This window comes from Ricinus communis, chromosome 1 (genome assembly GCF_019578655.1).
Source record: "Ricinus communis isolate WT05 ecotype wild-type chromosome 1, ASM1957865v1, whole genome shotgun sequence".
NCBI lineage: Eukaryota > Viridiplantae > Streptophyta > Magnoliopsida > Malpighiales > Euphorbiaceae > Ricinus > Ricinus communis.
The window spans coordinates 9,880,636-9,901,854 of NC_063256.1; the positions used below are offsets into that span (position 1 = coordinate 9,880,636).

General features: G+C 30.3%; 3 protein-coding genes across 4 annotated transcripts; 1 reads left to right on the plus strand and 2 right to left on the minus strand.

Annotated features, from left to right (window-relative positions):
• Window positions 1-2,035: 2,035 nt before the first annotated feature.
• LOC8285490 (60S acidic ribosomal protein P1) lies at window positions 2,036-3,387 on the minus strand. 2 transcript variants are annotated; one of them, XM_048370401.1, is made up of 5 exons: window positions 3,231-3,387; window positions 2,982-3,058; window positions 2,562-2,685; window positions 2,464-2,510; window positions 2,036-2,342 (listed from the first exon to the last, which is right to left on the minus strand). In XM_048370401.1, the coding sequence occupies exons 2-5, from the start codon at window positions 3,048-3,050 to the stop codon at window positions 2,289-2,291; spliced, it is 294 nt and encodes a 97-aa protein (XP_048226358.1). In that variant the 5' UTR covers window positions 3,051-3,058; window positions 3,231-3,387; the 3' UTR covers window positions 2,036-2,288. The 2 variants fall into 2 exon arrangements, with proteins under 2 accessions (XP_048226358.1, XP_048226357.1); XM_048370400.1 differs by having other exon boundaries at window positions 2,464-2,685; window positions 3,231-3,385.
• A 1,305-nt stretch (window positions 3,388-4,692) lies between these two features.
• Window positions 4,693-7,239, plus strand: LOC107260928. Its single transcript, XM_015716820.3, has 2 exons — window positions 4,693-4,845; window positions 6,720-7,239. The coding sequence occupies exon 2, from the start codon at window positions 6,809-6,811 to the stop codon at window positions 7,043-7,045; it is 237 nt and encodes a 78-aa protein (XP_015572306.1). The 5' UTR covers window positions 4,693-4,845; window positions 6,720-6,808; the 3' UTR covers window positions 7,046-7,239.
• Window positions 7,240-8,442: 1,203 nt separating this feature from the next.
• LOC8285487 (RNA-binding protein 38) lies at window positions 8,443-12,099 on the minus strand. The gene is made up of 7 exons (XM_002515023.4): window positions 11,621-12,099; window positions 10,615-10,797; window positions 10,358-10,490; window positions 9,904-10,021; window positions 9,751-9,787; window positions 9,410-9,653; window positions 8,443-9,312 (listed from the first exon to the last, which is right to left on the minus strand). The coding sequence occupies exons 1-7, from the start codon at window positions 11,672-11,674 to the stop codon at window positions 9,176-9,178; spliced, it is 906 nt and encodes a 301-aa protein (XP_002515069.3). The 5' UTR covers window positions 11,675-12,099; the 3' UTR covers window positions 8,443-9,175.
• Window positions 12,100-21,219: the final 9,120 nt, after the last annotated feature.

Below are 21,219 nucleotides of genomic sequence, written 5' to 3' on the forward strand. Positions count from 1 at the left end.
CCAAAATTCGACCGCCCTCGATAAATCCACCATCTTAACACAAAGTGAGTTCAGAGTTTTTTTTTTTTTTTCTCGATTACAAGTGTAGCAATACTATTTTTGAACTCGAAATACTTTAATCTTGGCCCTTCTTTTTATTATTTTTAATTTTTAGTGATCGATTGTATTTTAATAAATTATTATACTTCTACTTTTGTTATTTTTTTGTCATTCCATTAAGGACGTGCTTAAGACATCGTTAAATATGCCAATAAAATATATAATTTTACTTCCATAGGTTTTTTTTTTTTTTGAGATATCTCTAAATTTTTAAGTTATTTCATAAACGTCGGTTAATTTTAAGAATTTTTTTTAAAAGAAAACTTTAAAGATAAACAATAAAATAAAATAAAATGTGAATAAGGCAAAAAATAAAAATAATATAAAAATATTAAAGTTGAGAAACTAAATAGCAATTTGTCTCTAGCTGCAATATCATCTTTGTATGATATATGCAATTCAAAAAATCACCTCCTAAACTGATATACAACTTATTTCAAAAACAACCTCACTATATTCTTTTTTGACGATGTATATCAGTTTATTAAATTGATAAGGTCGACATTTATTAAGAAAAATTAGCTTGAAAATAAAAATAAAATAACACTATTGATTTGATATTATTATATTTGAAATTTTATAAATTTTTAAAATGCATTAAGATAAAGGGAGTTTTTATAAAATAATCTAAATTAACGAATAATCTTGTATTGCAATTTTATAAAAATTATTTTTCGCATTAAATAAAAGAAATAGATAAAATAAAGAAAATGAGATAGAATAAGTGCACGACAATTCTCTTATAGAAATTCAAGATTTTTTATATTTAATCTAATGACATATAGCAAATCAAAACCCAATTAATGTTTGGAAGCGGAAAATATAATAAAATATTATATAAACTTTTAAGAACCTAATGAAGCAAAATTAAAAATTTCAGAGATTTTTTAAAAAACACAATGAACTAAATTTAAAGTTTCATTATTTTGTTGGTATAATTTTTCTATACCTACTCGCATTAACGGCGTTTGTATGGACGCTCTTAGCAGAAGGATCTAAAAGTTATAAAAATAAAAATATAAAAATTTATTAAAACGCAATCGATTATCAGGGATTAAATAAAATAAACTCAAAAGGTACAGGGACCTAGAGATGGGTTTTGCCATTCATCAAATATGGTATAACTGGTCTTACAAGATAAAGAAAGAGCAATTACTAGGTGGAGAAGAACAACTTGACATCTAATTGAACTAGCTCTAGTTTCGATGGAACCACCCACTCGCGTTTTCTTTCTATTAAAAAGAGAATACACCATGCTTGAGATTTTTAGAAGGGACGATGGAAATTCATATATATGAGATAATTTACGAATGTATGACTGTTTTCTTAATCCAAATACTTGAGATCATCAAATAAAACTCATTTTTGTATACTGCCGTGAACCATCAAACCCAGACCTCAAGAATCTATGGAAGCCGTAAACTGCTAGGAATATACTCTTCAATTTCCCTATCGTGTTTTAGCTCATGAAGTTAAAAACCCGACCTCTTTTTACATTGACCCGACCTCCAAGAGATACACAGCAACCATTATAGCAATGGAAGTAACGATTATATTTACAGGTTCTCTACTGTACCTACTAGCACCAGCAAACAATATTTCCATCTTTACCATAACAGAATTCCTAGTATATATCTTTGAGAATTGTATGACTGGGAGAATCCGCATAAGCCTAACAAAGCAATTGAAATTGTAAATGCAGGAAAATGGAGACTTAACATCTAGCAGTGATGCATTATCACAGAATGAACTCCAACCCCAGAAAACAACAAAAGAAGGAGATAGAAAAAATCCATGACCCCAAACCACCATATGCATCGCAGTGTTAGTCCAAGGCATCTAAATTTAAATGCCAATCAACTATCTCCTTGAGTTTCTTAGCTGAAACCAACCAGACATAAATTATATTTTTGCAGACATGTACACACATATGAAGTGGCCAAATTTAAATCCATTGCACGGTCAAAACACAACATCACAAAATTCAGTAACAAGTGAAACAATATTCATCTCAAATACTAATTTATATCTAAAATCGGAAGGATATGATGTTTAAAATCATTCTCTCCAAGTCTACATCCACAAAAAACAAGTATTTATACTGACACAGAACTGTAAAAAGATCCAAAAATAAACTACTCTTGAACTAGTAACACCAACATAGGGCTTGTGCATACTGAAAGGAGCTCTTAATCAAACAAGCTGAATCCCATGTCGTCATCACTCTCTTCTTGAGGCTCTTCCTGTAAAATCCATCGGCCATATACACACCAATCAAAAAACACAAATCACAAGAGTAAACTCCACTATTAAACATGCACCTGATACAATAAAAACAGTGAAGATAGTTACAATTACAATTACCTTCTTCTTCTCCTCAGGCGGAGGAGCAGCAGCAGCAGCGCCACCAGCAGCAGCGCCGCCAGCTGGGGCAGCAACTGCTACTGGAGCACCACCACCACCAGACCCAACATTCATTACGAGATCTTCAATATTACGCTTCTCTGCTAACTTAGCAAACAAGCTTGGCCAGTAAGACTCTATTTGGACATTGGCTGCTTTCACCAACTGTGCTATCTTCTCTGCCTATTACCAAGAGTTAAAAGGAACAAAAAGTACTATCTCCAAAAACAAAACTATTCAATTCAAGGTGATAATCGTCAAAATTCAAGGCAACTAACACTGAATAACAATCTCAAGTTTCCAAAACTATCAGAATACAAGACAAATTAGTATGGACAAAATATTAAATTGAAAAATAAACAATTTAGGAATATGTGTAAGAAAGCAAAACAGAATCTTAATAATAATTAAACTACCTTATGTAAAAGTTACAATACATTAAACAGTGACCCAGTGTTTAGGGTTTGAAGTAAGGATACAGTGATGGGGATACCATCATCATGAAGAACCATAACAGCGTAAGAGCAAGCAAGTTCTCCGACCGACATCGTTTAATCTGCATCAATTATAAAGCTCAGTAACTATACATTTCCTAACAACAATAATCACAGCTTAGCATAATATTGTAAATGTAAAGAAAGGTCGCATGCCACGAATGAATTAAAGATCACAGCAACAAAAGATGCAACAATGGCGGGGAAAAATAGAAGATGTAGACAACGCATCACCTTAAGATAGAGATCTGAGAATGGAGACGTGCACTTGGCTGCGCTGCTGCAAAGAAATGTAGTCTAGGGTTTGATGGCATAGAGCAGAAGGGGTTTTAAAGATAAGAGTGAGTTGGGCTTAGAAAGATATTCAGACTCACTAAGGCTCCAGCCCATGCCCTCGTCAAAGAGCAACGGCGTCGTTTTGCACTAATTCACATTAGAAATGAGGATTACAAATTACAATTTTACATAGTTTATATTATTAACATATATAATATAAATAATCAATAATAAAATACAGAATGAATAACAAAATTATAATATACAATAGATAACTTCTTTTGAAAAAAATAATTAATACACAAAAAAAGAATTACAAATTATATCTTATATTTATTAAATAAATAAAGATGAACTGATATTATATAGTTAAATTTCCATAGAAGAACTGTATATGAAAAAAGGAGGAGGAGCAGGCGGATCAGTTAGTCAAGTTTTCCATTAAGAGAGCAGGTTGCTTCCAATCTCAAATCATTTGAAATTGAATAGCTATTCTTTTTTCGTTCTTGTTATTGATAAAGTGGTATTATTGGCCCCTCCCAAATAAAAAAGATGGAGAAAACTGGAAATGAAAAAGAACAAGAGCAAAAGATTTACAAGTCTAATGAGATAAAAAATAGTTGACGCGCTAACTGCCTTTTTGAATTGGATTTTAATAAAAGGAAATTTCATCATTTATCCTTTTTTTTCTTAAATAATTATAAAAAATATTTCTACTTTTTTTTTTCAAAATATTTCCTACTGTATTTAGAAGTATTAATTTTTTTTATATCTTTCATCTTTCTAATTTTTTTAAATTAGTTTTAAATATATTACAAATACCTAATATATACTAATAAGCCCACTAAGTTAAGAGAGTACCTTAGAATTATTAGGCAACATTAATTATAGCCTCAACTTGACTACTTAATTGACCTTTATCCCATCTTTTAATAAACACGAATGCCGTAAAGTAAATTTTTATGAATTATCTATTTCATTTATTATTTTTTTAAAAAATATATAATTTATTGTAACAGGTAAAAAGAGTGTTGTTAATATTTTTTTTTTATAAATATCAATATATTATAAATATTTAATAGTACAAAAGTAATATTATAAATATTTAAATCTTACTCAGCTTATATGATATTAAAAATAAAAAAATTAAATTAAGTGAAATTGCTAGATACTAAAAATAATTTGTATTAAAATGAAATTCATACTATAATTTGACAAAAAAACAACTAATTTGGATGAGTTTAATTCTTACTAATAAATTTAGGATCAAATTATAAAATAAATGACTGATTTTTGGTTAATTTCGTAAAAAAAAAGGAGGTTTGCATGTAATAAAAGAAGAACATAAGGGTAAAGAGTGTTGAACCTTAAAATATATATATATATATATATATATATATATATGTATTGACTTGTCTGCATTACCTGCCAACGCTGACTGACTATCCAGAATAACAAACGTTGCCGTTTACGAATATATGTACCTATATAGACACACGCGAGTAGTAGTTCGCACCATTCTCGCACCATTCTTGCATTCGTTTACGCGCTAGGGATTTCTTGGTCAAATAAGGTACGCTCTTTCTCTCTGCATCTATGATCTTGTGGATCCAGTTATCTGTAATGTGTTTGTATCGATTTGAATTAGGTGTTTTGCTTTTTATCCTTTGTTGTAGAATTGTGTAGAATTAATGGAAACTAGAAGAATTACATTTTAAAATCCCTAGCGAATAAAAGAAGAATGAAAATCAAGTTGTTAAATCTGAATACGGGGGCTAACCTAGGTGCAAAAATTTGGTTATACTTGGAATCTGTCAAAAGAAATATTATATCAAACTGGTGATTGTAGTTTCTCTCTGATGATCACAACTGTAATATATTTTTAGTTTCCAAATTATATGGTGCTGTGGCCGAATGCTTATGCCTGCAACAAACATTCCAACAACAAGCTCAGAATTAGCTTTGTGATATTTGAAGATTCTTCGTTTATCCACTTGGTTGACAGACAGAAACAAATAGAAAATTTCAAATTAATGAATAATCATGTGTGGTAGGGTTTGGTTAGAAAAGCTGCCGTCTGTGATTTAATTTTGGACATGGACTACCAGCATGGCTATACTGTTAAAAGAAATGAAAGTCCCAGCTTTTTAGCTTTAATGCTTTTTGTGTTGTACCTTGTTGTTTTGGAGTACTAGTACCACGTAAAAATGTTGAAAAATATTTGGGGGCTATCTGCATTTGAATTCCAAAGTTATGGTTGAAAATTAACTAGAATGACTAAAGTGTCAGAGTTCTAAAATTTGGAGGAATGAATAAAATAGGGTGATGGATAGACAAGTGTATAATGAAGAAACGGAAGAAGTTGATGGTGGTGAGTGTTTTAGCTTCCCTTTTAATGATTCAAAGAGTTTGAGACGACCTTTAAATCATGTTGCCATTTTGACGACTCTTTGACCATCTCCAGATTTCTCTTGTGAAAGTTTGATTGTAAATTTATATGACATGATCATATTTATTTTATTTTATTTTATTTTTTGAAAGAAAAAGGAAAATAAGAAAGCTAATAATCTAAAGAAGGTGATTTATATAAGAAAGCTTCAGCTCCTGGTATATGAAGTGTTCTGAATGCAGAGAAGCAGGCATTTGCCCCAATGTTTCTACAGTTTAACGTTCCTAAGACTGGAAAATAGACTAGCTGGAAATAGAAGAGTTGTGATACATGGATACAGATTCTGCTCCATGGAGTCGAAGAGTGGTTTTTCTTACTGGCCTGTTGTGGATTTTTTCTGTCTCACATACTGTAGCTTTTTAAGCTGAAAATGATTTTTCTAGAGGATGATTCTTGAAAAGGAAAATGGCAATTATTGCTATATTTTTCTCTTTAGGGGAGAAACTGGAATCTGAATAATGTTCTGCATCTAGATGGTGTTTTGATCTTTTTTCCCAATAGCTCGGGTTAACTTTAAATTTTTTTTTCTTTTTTAAGAAAAATTAGGATATAGGTGCTTCATTACCAAGAGTTGCCTAAGAAATTAGGTGCAGCAAAGCACTCTCTCAAAATAAATAGTTCTGATGTTTTACTTCTTCTGGCAGAAACATGCACCACGTTCTAATAGCATAGACCGACTCTGCCATTTGTCAGCCTCAACTAGTGACAGGGTCATTACTTTTAGCTAGTATGTGAACTACCATGATAGGATTTTCAGATTTGCAAATTGCTTACATGCTTGAGTCTGAAAATATTGATACTTGATACAAGAATCCATTGCCACGCTTCTGAATGCTTTTCTGTATCTGTTTGATATCATATCGGTGATGTTTGAGGATTTTGGATATTTCTCGATAACTATTAGGAGTTAGCATTTCTTTTCTTGAGAAGAAGAGTTAGCATTTGCTTGAGAGATAGAATTTACATCTTCTACTGAACCTGTGTTGTTTATTTGGCAGCTTTGTGTCCCGCTATCTGCATCAATTAGAGGAGTAAAATAACTGAATAATATATAACACAAACAGCAATCAAAGAGTAAGGTACATAGATGGGCAGGGAGATTAGCAGGCCAGTCAGGGTGAGGGAGAGCAGGAAAAGGGATGAGTCGCTGTTGACTCGAATGGTCAATGCTATCTTTGCTTTTGTAAAATATGCAGAATTTGAAATATTCTTCCTGTTCTTCTTCCTGGTTGCGTTTATCATCTTCAAAGATCTCACATCGAGGCCAGAATACAATCAAATTCTTGTGAAGAAGCATGGTGGTGTGGACTTCTGGGCTTTCTAGAAAGCCACTGGAAGGGTGATGTCCTGCAAAATTTTTCTTTACTTATAGAATGTTCTTTTATCGAACTTTCTGTGAAAATCTGTGTAATTTCATATGAACAATTTTTATGTGTGTAATTTCATATGAACAATCTATTTTCCTGTAAGAATCACACTTTGACTTATTTTTATAGAAAACATTTTGTTTCTGCTGCATTGGAAAAATGCTTTTGATGGAAAAATTAATATTAAAATCTTAAACTAAAATAGATGTTAAATATAACTTCATATGATCATGGATAGGACCTTCTTTCTCCAAAATTTGACCATGATATGTGCTATAATTGTTGGGTATCTCCTACGAGTAAAGATGCTATGGTGGGCCTCTATGAACTTGAATTCTAAGCTGAAATTCAATTCTGAGATGAAATTTGAAAAGAGTGTTTCTTTTTGGAATTTGGATACTTGAGAAAAAGAAATTAGGCAATGTAAAACTGGCTTTTTTCGTCTTATATTATGAGGTATATGTAGATGTTGGGTTTGCAAAAAACTTTGTAACTCATCATCTTTCCTTAAATGATTTAAGAGTAACATTTTCTTCTTTTTTTTTAGTATATTTTATTATTTTTTTCAAATTATTTTTCATCTTTTTTGTTTAAGAGTCATTTTTTTTTATTTTATTAATAAAAAATTAATTAAAAATAAAATAAAAAGTATTGTCAAAATATACACCCATATTAATATAGAGAAATTATTTATAATTTAATAGGAAAAAAATATTAAGAGTATTGTTGGGATATTATAAAATCTTCTGTAGCATGCCAGCCTAAGTATGTACCTGAAAGAGCTGGAGATTAAGTTTGGGTAAAGAATCAAAGATACTGTGCTCCAGGGCCAAGAGACCCCACTACAACAAAATTACCCTACGTAGAAGACACAATCTCTTTAACGGCTATCTGACTCGAGTGCTACATTGATTTAAAAGAATGACTTTTGTTCTTCAAAACCAACTAACCTTCTTAGGATTCTATATCAGTACTGCTCAATGCAAAGCATTTATGTTTTAGTACTCTTTGGACAGAAGTAATTAACCCAAAGAATGATGCTGGTGATTTCACAAAGTTGGAGCATCGGTCTTAATGATGTTGTTGGATTCATCTCGTCATGATTTGTTTTACAGAAGAAACTTCTCTCCCCACCGCTTGACATGGAATTCCACCTATCACATGCATACCCGCATGCCCAACTTTGAAACAGAAAAAAGTACCCCCAACACAGCACCCCCTCTCCATTTGACTCCTCTTTTTGTTAGTCCCCTCCTTGGATTCCAAACTATAAATATATTACAGACAACAAAAGATGTGATCATGCAAAAGAAGGATTTGAATAAGAAAGAAATGGATAACTGAAAGCGAAAGATGATACTTGAAAGGGTGAAAAAGAGATGAATTGTTCCTTTTTTTTCTCCAATTAAGCTTCTAATCCTATCATAAAAATTATCAATCATGAATGAGAACAAAACAAAAAAATAAAATAAATAAAATTACAAGTTAATAGCTGAGGTATCCAAGCTCAACTTTTTTTTTTTTTTTTGTTTCTCCTTGTTGACCAATTATGGGTTGAAAGACATAAAATCAATCTTCTAACCCAATTACTTCAAATATAGACACCATTATGTCATCGGATGCTCTCTGCGACCGAGACATACTCATCTGGTATTTAGTATTTGAGGTAGAATCCAAAGCCAATATTGGTTTCCACCTTATGCTAATAAATAATACATAAAATGAATATGATTTCTTCTCCTAATCCTAACTACCACTTAAGACTGACTCCCTAATCTCCTAATTAACCAAAGCATGTATAATGATTGATGAAGTTGATAATGTCTGGGAGCTTGAATGGAGAAATTAATTGAAGATGGTTAAGTGGAGTGAGCTCTGCGTCTCAAATGCCTGTTCTCCATGAATGAATAATTTTAGATGCTGATTCCTTGGATTCCCACTGTCTGTCATGCTACGCTATCTGATCAGGCAACTTCTTCTGTTGAATCAGTGACTTAGAATTTTTCCTAACTAATTTCTTCCATTTTGCTCTCGACCCTTTTAGCCATTTGTTGATGTTGTTAGTCTTGTAAGAAGACGATGAGTGTTCAGGTAGATGAATTCTGTTCAGGAGCTGTTCCAGAGGCTTGCAAAGCAACTGGTGCTGCTCCTACCACCCCTGTTGTTACCGTGGTCGTTGTTGCTGCTGTTGTAGTTATTGGACTTGCAGTCATTGTTGTTGCACCTGTTGCAGTTGACGTTTTTCAAGTAGCATAAAAGAGAAGGGGATGTATAATATTGTCGACATGAATGAATTTGGAGAATTGACTAAAAGCAATTACCCGTGGTAGTAGTTGTCATTGCCATTGAAGAAGGAAGTTGTAAAATTCCTGTAGAGCCATAATTCTGAGGTAAACATGGGTACTGTACCATTTGGGGATACTGAACTCCATAACCATGAGCCTGACTACTCTGTGCATACTGTGTATAAAATGGATAGTAGTTATGAAACATTCCTGGTGTTCCTGATGCTCCAGCAGAGTAATAAGGTGAAAATTGCTGACCTCCATATACCCCATAATAATTCTGTAAACAATGCCATTGAATATATCGTCAAGAGATGCAGATAAAATTTGGTATTAGACATAGCAGAATATGCAATACATATCATGTCTGTACTGACCAAAGGGTAAATGGTGTCTTGTGAATATCCAGAGTACCTGACCCCAAAAGAAAGGTAGAAGAATCAATAAAGAATTGAATGCATATTGATAAAAGTGGGGAAGAAAAGGAAGGAAAGAATAAAGAGGGTGCATTTTATTCTTATTATCTGTACCCATAAGCTGAATAAGGAAATGTGTACTGCCCAGTGGGTTGATGAACGTAAGAAGATGAAGAACCATGATAAGCAGGTGGAGCCACCACTCCAGGAGCTGGTCTAAACCGTCCTCCGCCTGCAAGTTTTAATTGAATATCTGTCTCATTATGCTTCGGTTAGATCCACTTTTCAGTCTGTTTTCTTTTAAAGAAAAAGAAAAGATTATGAATTTGTTCTCCTTTGATGGAGTTGTGCAAATTTTAGTATATGAAAGTGGGTTCAGAAATTGAAAATCTCTACATTTTTATGAAATGATAAAAAGAGAAAGGCTTTTGGGAATTTGACAGAATCTATTAACCAAAATTAATGTTCAATGTGGGTGAATGTTCAATTGAATCATGAACTTTTGCATAGAAGTAGCAGGAAATATAAAAATAGATAAAAAGATAGTCAGTGTGAGAGATATATGGACCATGTTGAGGAGTTGGCGAACGAGTCTTGTGCGCACCAAGTGATGCAAGATTGCAGTTTGCCCTCCTTCCATCAATAACTGGAGATGGGTTTTGACAAGCTCTGATGGCTGCCTCTGGGTCCTTGAATGTAACCTGCATTATAGAACATCAACAGAGACCCACCTTTTAGAATCAAATAATCCAAAGAAAAGCGAAAGAAAAAAATGGGATCATCAAGGTTAAAGGAAAATTTAAGAAAAAAGAAAAAAAGCCTTACAAATCCATAGCCCTTGGATCTTCCAGTGTTCTTATCTGTAATAACAACAGCCTCAAGGATCTCTCCAAACTGCTCAAAATAACGCCTCATAGTATCTCTTTGTGTTTCCCAAGCCAAACCCCCAACAAAGATTTTTGTAAAAGTTGTATCATTGTACTGTCCAAGATTGCTGCCGCCCATCATCTGAAATTGCCTTTGTTGAGACATATTGGTTTACAATATATAGGTAACACCAAAAGAAACAATACAAAAAAAAAAGCCCAAATAAAAACAACAAAAGAAAAAAAAAAGAATGCAAAAGAAAGAACCACCGAGACCAAAAAGAATTAAAAACCAATCCACTCTCCCTCCAAAAGAGAACAAATATAGAGAGAAAAGGGAAAAAGAAAAAAAAAAAAAAAGAAAGAAGGTAAATAAAGGCCAGAAAGAGCCGTTTGTTTTTGATGATCACATCAATCAGAACATAAGCAATTTTTTTTTTTTTTGGTGTAGCACACTCGTGTGTGTTTATTGTTGTTGTTCTTGTATGGTTTTGTAATGTTATTATAACTGCCACTTTTTTTCACACCCAGAGCTGCTCAGATTCCTCAACAACGATACCCGTAACGAGAGAATCATTACTGTTAAGGGCGCGCCGTGCGCATATAGATAAATAGGTAGAATATATTAAGAACAAGAAACGGAAAAACAAAAAGAAACCGACCCAAAAGGAGAAATCTATATATATTATTTATATGTACATAAATACATGTAGCACAAGAGAGATGGATCATAAAAGATGAAGAAGAAGAAGAAGAAGAAGCAGAAGAAGAAGGAGGAGATGATGGAGACGAGGAGAAAATAGGGAGAGAGACAAGAAAAGCTGCAAAGTGGCACCCACAACAACAGTAATAAAGGCAAGCTTGTCCATTGAAATATCAAGAAACCCAAAACGAAAAGAAAAAAAAAAAAAAAGAAACGACCTTTCTTTTTAAGTTTTTGGGGTTACGAAAAAAAAAAAACCAACCTTTTTCGCTGTATCAGCACTTTTTCTCGCAAGCAGTATATTTTCATTAAGCATATCGAAATTAAAGAAGAAGATTAAGGATTGGATTTGTTTGATATAATACGATGGTGGACGTGGGTCTACACAAAAACATCTCTGCTTCGCTGTACTCAACCTTCCATTTTTTCTCCTCTCTCTTAATATTGCATGTTCTGTTTATGGCAGTTGTGGGTCTTCAAATATATTATCATTCTCTCTCTTTCACAGTTCCGTTCTCTCTCCCCCTATCTCTTATCTATTTTTGTTTCTGCAAGCTGCAGCTACTCTCCTAACCCAAAAAAAAATAATAATAATAATATTAGAAAAAGAAAAAAGTACAGGTAATGGAGGTTCTGTTTGGTGGGCCAAAACTTTCTGGCACGACCTTCTATAACTCGTTTAAAACAATTATGTAATTAAGAAAATTTTGGTGTTTTTGTTTTGTTAACAGGAATACGGTTCACATTGGCCGCTGAATTCTTTGCCGATACTGTACAGTCCTCTTTAAGTTTTCCGAGCCCTTCTAACGCTAAATTCACCCATTTTTTAGCTACGTATAATTTAATAATAACAAATGGTTAAAAAAATTATTAAATATTTCATTTTATGATGAAACTCTAATTCCATAATTTTATCCATGTTTATCTTTTCTTCATCTTTGTAATAAAATAGTTGTTCTTAATTGAAGTGGAGATTGTGGGTTTTGACAAAATAAATAAATAAATAAATTTGCTAAGTTTTGGATTAAAATGAATGAAAAAAGCCAAGAGCCAAATTGGGTCTTATTTTTTATTAAAACCCCATAACTCCTATTTATTTTATTTATTGTGAAAAGGAGAAGAATTAATAAACGCTAGGTAGCACACACGAGGGGAAGTTAGAAAGAGACATAAGAGTACAAATTTTGGTAATGTATCCCTTTGCCAATCAATATTGCATTGTATATTGTGGTGTTCAAATTTTATTAAACTAAAAAAAAAATTAAAAAAAAAAAGGAAACGTACGGCTGCCTGCTACAGAACACGGATCCTTAAGATCCCTCTAATCCGCCACCACCATCATCATTAATTGCCTAAGCTACAGCTGTGATGTGCTGGGGACAAAATCGTCTTTTGACAGGAAGGTCGTTATCATTTACTAGCGAGAACAACAAATATAGTAATTTAATTGAAAATCAATCAAGAAAAAAAAATAAAAATAAAAATTAGAGGAGAATAAAAGCAGTGGGGAAGCGTAGTAAGCGGCGTCTATGACGGGTCAGAGAAAAAGGGTAATTAGTTAGTAAATAAATTAGATCTAATTAAGACTCTGGAAACAGAATCATGACTGTCGCTACCACCACGCACAAACGGCCTTCGTCTTCTTGGACTCTCGTAGAAATCGGTCAAACCTAATATTTTTATTAAATAATTGTTTATTTTTCTTTTTCTTTTTTGTCGGCTCTAATGGCGGCTGCTTGTTGCACTAAGCTTTCAGTTTTTATAAGAATTGGAAATTAGTAGAAAATTTTATTTTTGAATCTTTGGGAAAGGAATTGACGGTGATTGTGGATCCGGATATAAAATCTTAGACACACCCTGTTTGGTTGGAAGAACTGAGAAAAAAAAGATATAATAAATGATATCACATAATATTTTAAAATTTTTATTTTCAATAAAAGATAAAAACTTAAATTTTTTTAATTTATATAATTAGTAGGATAAAAACACTTAATAGAAATTTTTTATTAATTTAATTAAAAAATATATTTAAAAAGTGATGAAAATATATCTTTTATCTTCTTGATATAATTAATATTACTGAATATTTATGTATATTATATGTAATCGATAAAAAAATAATATTTATTTTATTAATAAAATATCTTTAGTTAAATAAATTTAATAATTTAAAATATTTATGTCACTTGAATTAATTGTAAAAGAATAAATAGTAAAGTAGAGAAGAAAATATTAATTCAAGTATTAAAATAAAACAAACTAAGATTTTATAATTAGAAAAATTAAATATAAAATACAATAATTATTTATATTATTTTCCGACAATATCCCTTAATTTTTACATAGAGGACATATATCACTTAATGGAAAACCACGTTCATGATTGAAAGCAGCAATAGTAAGTCAATTTACTACCTTAATAACTTTTAGAGGGGTATATATGACAAACCAAAAACTTTCAATTTCTTTGAATCAAGCAGCAATTGAATTAAAGTAACAAACCCTAGCCTCATGTTCTTCTCCAGCTGGCTTATCCAATTGCGCAGAAAATAAAATCTGGAGTGCAATTCCACTGTAACTTTATTCAGCCCCATTTCTTTAGCCATCTACCTTCCAATAGTGCCTGCGAGCTTTTGATTATGCCCAGGAGGAAACACTTATATTCATAATGAAATCTGCCAAAGAAAATTTCTATACTGGTATTTCAATCTGAAAAATCTAAAATATTGTGTTTGGAAATTTATATAATTTATTTACAAATCTAAAGTTTGTATATTTTTGAATTGAGTGAAAGTTAATTTAGTACTCTACGTAATCAAATTTTGTATAAAATTAGTTATTGTTAAATTAAGTTCTAAAAAAATAAATAGAATTTCTAAAATGAATTCTATATTAATAAGTCAATATATTTTATAATATTGAAAAATCTCTTTCAACTTTATCATTTCTATTTTACTTTCTCTCTTTTATATTTTTTTTGTCAAATAAAATAAATTTTTTTATAAATTTTAAATAAACACGACATAATAAATAAATTATTCAATTTCTTTATAGGGAGGGAATAATCTTATAGCCCTATCCTTTTTTCTTTTTTTTTTTTTACTTCTTAATCCTACTTTAATATGAAGATTAAGAAAAAGTTACAAAAGCATAGTATATGTCTATAAAGAATTGCAAAAACAATTATACCCGAAATAGACAGGACAGTTGTATATAAATATATTTATTTATAGACTGAGAATCTGTAGCTAAACTATTAATGTCCTGTGGAAGAGTTTAATTGATGAGCAATAATTAGTCATAGCATATTCCCTTACAAATACATACTCTAACTCTTTTGTTTTATGTCCAAATCATTTTCCCCATTAAGGTTTAAGTTGTAATTTAATTTCATTTAACATTCATCCTTTTAGGTCATATAATTTGTTACGTGATCCCAACTTATTTCTTCCTGTCAAGCTCATCATTGAGCAGCGTTTGGTTCAACGGTTTTCTTTTTTTTCTTTTTTTTCAAAAAAAAGAAAACTTAATTTGACATTCTTCTAACTCTTTTTTAATTCGTTTTTAAAGGGGTCTTTCTTTATCTTATTAATTAAGTGAATGAAATCTAAGTAGATATATTCTGATATTTATTTAATTATTGCTTGCTTTTCTACATAATCCAATTGATTAATAGATTGGTTGTTATATACCAAAAGATCATATGATGGAATTAATATGGTATTTAAAATACATTTGCAACTGGAATCCCATATCTCAATTATAAAAATGGAACCCATGAACATTTTCCTCTTAAAGAAATATATGTATATATATATATATATATATATATTTATATATATGATCTGTTACTCACTTTAATCATTTAATTAGGTGGAGTCCATTAGTAGTTGGGTTTGTGAATAATGGATAGAGCATTGGTGTAATAATGAGGAAGAGTGATATATCAGAGAGAATCACTCATCTGGGGTCCAAAAAAAAAAAAGAAGGAATTATTAGGTGAAAATTCAGAGAAGAGCTGAGGTCTTTGATTAACTTTTGGGAACAATTTCTTTTCTAATAGCAGTGGTTTGTATGACCATTATCATATGGTTGACCAAATAAAAAGCAGTCAAAGAAATATCTTTCATTTGAATTTGCCATTGGATTTCTCCAAAAATCTCATTGAAGATCATCAAAAGTATATATGGTGTGCTATTTATATTGTTTTTTTTTTTTTGGTCTTTACATTTCTTTTTTCTTTTTCTGTTAATGGGATTTTGGAACAATTAGATTGGTTCTTTGGTTACAGTGTGGGATTTGAATTTGATTTGGAAAAAGAATTTGATTTATACGTACGTTAGACCGTCAAAAGCAAAAATGTAACCAAACATGGTTTAACGAGTAAAAAGAATGATACCAGCCGCATGCATGATTCATAATTAACCTGGCTTTGCAATTAGCAACTCCATTATAATAAAGGAAAAGCTTTTACCTAATCCAAAGTGTATTTACTCCACTTTATATTTATATAGTCAATACAATGTTACACTATATATATATATATCTTATATAGAAATAATTTTTATGGATCCCAATTTAGGTCAATTTAAAACAGAAATAAACAAATCTTCTAAATTTAATTTTAAAAAGATAGTCATCTATATATTAATATTTTTAAAATATATAATTATATTATATATTGTCTCACTGTATTTTTATTTTTATTTTATAACAGTATTCAAATTTTTAATATTTTTATAGTTGTAAATCTTATTTAATTTTGAATACATATTAAAATTTGATGTAAATTTTAATTATGATTTTAAATTTTTAAAAGAATAGTTAAAAAAGTTAGAAGAAGGTAGCTAGAGTCGAAGAGAAGCAAGCCGAGCTGATGAGAAATAAAGAAAGCAGAAGAAAAATAAGGGAGAGAGAGAGTTGTCGTACTATCCACATGAAGGCTGCAAATCCAGGCAGGCATATGCACCCATCCGAACCCAAAGCACATGCTTTTGCCAGTCCTTTCCATTATTATTATTATTATTTCTCTCTTCTTTTTCTCAAATTTTTAAACTCTTACTAATTAATATTATTCGTTCTATTTCCTCTTTACTTTCATTTTAAGACCATCCAACGGTTCATACGCAAGGATAACGTACTCCAAGTGTTGGACATTGTTGGGTTTGGCGTGCTGCACTCCACGTGATCAGTCAATGGACAGAGAGTTTTACCCTGAGCTGCCCATGGATATGTTTCCTTTTGGACTTTCAACTGCTGCATTATCCATTCTATTAATATCCCTTTCTCCTTGTCCTTTCTTTGCATTACTGTCATAATATTTATGAGTAATTACTATTTATTTTATATTACTATTTACTATTTTTTAATATTTAAAAATATATTTTTTAATTTTATAATTTAATACTAAAAACTACTCCTATTAGAGTTTTAATCAGAAAATCATTAATTAGTTTTGATTTTTTATAATTTATTTTCAAATTTTTTATATAATATATAAATTTTAATTATATTTTATTTATTATACTAAAATTTCTTTATATTTTTAAAGTCAAAATAATTAAAATATTAAATTAATAAAAATATATAATTTGATCCTCAAATTTTTTATCAAAATTACGATTCTATTGTAATAAAATTAATAATAAAAATAATACCTATTTTATTTAAGAAATAATATCTATTCTATTTTAACAAGTTAAAATTAAATTATATAAATTATTAATATTTTAATTAATATAAGTGCTTTTAAGATATTTAAATTTTACTATAATTAGTTATGTTAAAATTCAGAGTAACTAAAAAGACACTAGTTAATTTTTTTTTTATACATATATTGAAATTGATTTTTACATAAAATAAGATAAGGAGATTTTAGTATTATATATAAACTATAAAGAGCAATTTGTATATTATACTAAAGATTATGAGTAAATAATATAAAATTAAATATAATTAACTATTATTTAACTGAAATTTTGACGGCCATGATTTTTAGTATAAAATTATAAAATAAAATAGTAAAAGAATTATTTTTAAAAAATATTATAATATGAAAAAAAAATATAAAAGATAAATAGTAATTATATTTAATATTTAGGACAACCAGTCTCATTTTCTTCAATATAAAAATAAATTAATGAGTTTTAAACCTCATTAGTATGAGTTTTCATGAGAAGTTAAAATTAGCAATTTCTATTTGTGATTACTAAAGAATTTTGATTTAACTTTTTTAATTATTAGCAGTTGAATTTAAGTTTAACTCATTAAAGATGATAAATAAGTTAAATACAAATGAAATTCAAACTTTCTTTAGAATCAAATAAAATATAGCTTTATTATATTATAACTTTTAATATATATTTTTTTTAAGTAAAGAAAATATATAGTTTGAAGTATAATAAATATCTCCTGGTTAAAAAATTCTGATTCTTAAAAATTTAATCATTTTTACTTTGTTCAAACATTATTATTATATTACTTATATTTTGATAATAAAAATATTTAATCGTCAAATCGATATCATTATATTAAATAATAAAATTAGAAGTTTTTAACATGTAGGCTCATAAATTAAATGTCTAAATCCTTATAAATTAAATTTTTTAATAAAATATATTTTTTTTACAATTTATATTTATATTTTTTTTATCTAAAAGTATACACACTAAAAGTCATAAAATAATAAAATCATATAACGGATATGTATCCTAAAATTTAAATAAGTTCGAAATTAAAAAAGAATTCTAATAAGTTAACTTGAATTGTTTGTAGCCTCAATAATACTTAATTGTAATTTCAAAATCAATAAGGTAGTCACCAATGAAGTCCAGCAGTTATCTTACTCGCTTTGAGGGTATCGAAGATGGAAAAGCAAAGTTGAAAATTTTAAATTAATCATTATTCGCTGGAATTAATAAACTTTTGGCGATAATTCTATAAAAGGATAAAGGGCTTCTTTGTATTATATATCTTTAGAAACATCTCTAGATGGAAAAATAAAAAAATTGAGGGGTATTTCTTTTAATACTAAAAGTTGAATCTCACTCGGTTTGATAACAACACCAGGATAGTGAAAGATATATGTTTCTTTTTAGGTAAAAACATGTATATATATATATATATTTATTACACCTTCACCATTAGAGGTTTCGAATAGGGATGGTAAAATAATACACATATATATTTCTATATATACATAAATGTGAATATGTTAGCATATTTAGATTTTACTTTTAAAAATAAAGTATTTTTATCTTTTATTGCGGTCCTATGTAAGTATAAAATACAGTCTTTTATGTTAATCACATATGAGATAATACATGAAACTTCTATTTTTTTTATTTATGTATTTTTTCACTTTTTTCTTAAAAAAAAATTAGTTAACATCCACAAATCCAAAATTCTACTAAGTAAAAAAGATACAGTAAGGTTATTTTAATAGGTCATAATTATATAATATTGAACATTGACTCAAAAATCAATGGTTAAAATTTATTATTTAATAAAAATTACACTTATTTTCTTAAATAAAATCTCAAATCAATTAATTTTAATCTAAATATAGAAAATACAAACATGTCTTATGATATTTATCTCTGCAAGTGATTAGAAAATGCAAACAGCGTTATGTCAGTTTTAGTTTAAATCTACCATCTCTCCTTTTTCGATGTTGCAAAAGCCCTAAACTACGGACAGGAAGGAAGCTAGTTGGGGTCAGTAAGTAATAGGATGTACCGCCTAACAATTTGGTCTTATGGGCCCTGATGCTGGAACACAGGCTTCCCCTTCGTTGTGGTTGTCACGATTCGGAAACATTCCCTTGTAGGCCTTCCTTACTCATTCGGCTACTTTCTGGAACAAAATTTAACCTACTTTGGCATGCTCTTTTTTTTTTTTTTCTTTTTCATATAGTTAGGAAATACAGGAAGAGATTTTCTTTCTAACTCTGAAATAGATATCCCATAATCTCGTTTTAATGCCTGACTCCCTAATTATGCTGCCGAATGAGGCTACCCCTAGATGGAACTTCACAAAGCCCATTGTGGCTCCAGTTCTATCCTTCAAATTGGTCATAGATGTTTTACTGTTCAGGAATGATGTAATCTAAAAAGGTCCTACGAAACAATATCGTGTTAGTATAGTGATATGCTGATTAGACACCAAAGTGTTTTCTGATTAGAGGTTATGATTCGCATATGTTGGTTTACAACGCTCCGGTTCGGATAGAAACACTCTGATTAACAAGAAAAAAAGTGACTCGAACAACCACTGGATTACTACAACAGAAATGGACAGATGTGCTTTTGTTGTTGTGATTCTAGAATTAAATACCTTCTAAGAGTAGGATTTAAATCTAGACAGAAACGAAATTATCCATCTCTTGCCAAACATACATGCAAGAACCCAACATCAATATGGGATTAATGTAAAAGTAAGCAGCTTTTATTCTTGATAACTCACAAAGTACAAATCTACAGGTACTCACTCTTCCTTGATGGTGGCCAATCCATTTGCATATTCTGATGCCAAAACCGAATCTTGACGGCCAACAACTCTAGCAGTCAACCTACCATCCAAGCATTCTTGGAGAACAACACGGCCAAGCTCCGAGTCCCCTTTTCTCAAATCCACCCGTGACATAAACTCTTTTAGTTGCCTTGCACTCATCCTCACCTTGATTCTTAGCTTGTAATCTGACGTGCTATGTTCCAACGGGTGCACCACCTGCTTCCTACCTAAACAATTTCCCATGATCAGTTCTTTGATCTAGAATTTTGAACTTGAATCTTGATGTATGTGAAGTTTGGGGAATGGGGTTTCTATTTCGAGCACAACAGAGGAAAGAGCTAAACGTCTGAGGTGATATTAAATAGTTATTACACAGCCAGCGCCCCATGGATACTTCATATTAATTAATGCCAAGAGTTATATATGTATATCTATGGTCTAGATGTTAGTTTCTGACTAATTAATCTGGCAAGCAATTAGAATTATAGTTTGTCAACTATGTTCGGTTTTCAGTTAGTAGCTAGCAGCTAAATCTCCAGTTATATGTCAATTAATTCTTCCCTCGAAATAATAAATGGCACTAAAACATGGTTCATGCGTTTTGGTTGGTTCACTTCGTGATCATTAATTCATGCATATGATGTAAGGTATGCAGATTTATATATGAGTCTGATGTCCTCGTGAAAGCAAAACCTACATTCTAGATGGTAACGTTTATAGTATTTTATTCATCATATAATTAAACTATACAATCTGAAATTAAGCTTGTGAACAGGTTAATGGGAATGGCTTTTGCTCCAGAACTCAAGAATCATGCGGCTTCCATGTTTTTTTTTTTCTTTATATATAAATATATTTATCTTATTCTTAGTAAAAGAAATATAGCTGAAACCTTCTCGAACTAGAGCATGCTCATATCAAACTGGTTGGGGCGGTCGGTGTGGCTAAGACTATCAGTACAGGATGAACTATAATATAAAATAGTCGGCCTAATATATAAGAACAAAGGGCCGAAGGCTCAATAAGCTATAAATATAATAAACTTTAGAAATAAGGGTATGAAGCCCAGTAGACCTAGCAACAAATGAAAAATAGCTAAATAGTACCTACTTTAATTCCTCCTCCCCAAACAGATCTTTATTCCTCAACATCTGAATTGGCAATGTAAGTATCAAAACATAATCTGACGATTAGAGTTCACACCACATCCACAAAAGAGCAAGTATATCTTCTGATAAGCACATTAACCAAAAGGACGCAACAATAACAGGGATGGAGCAACAAAACCACCTAGCTATAACACTTCTGGCTCTATAGGAGAACATAAGACAATGGCACAAGGTTCACTTG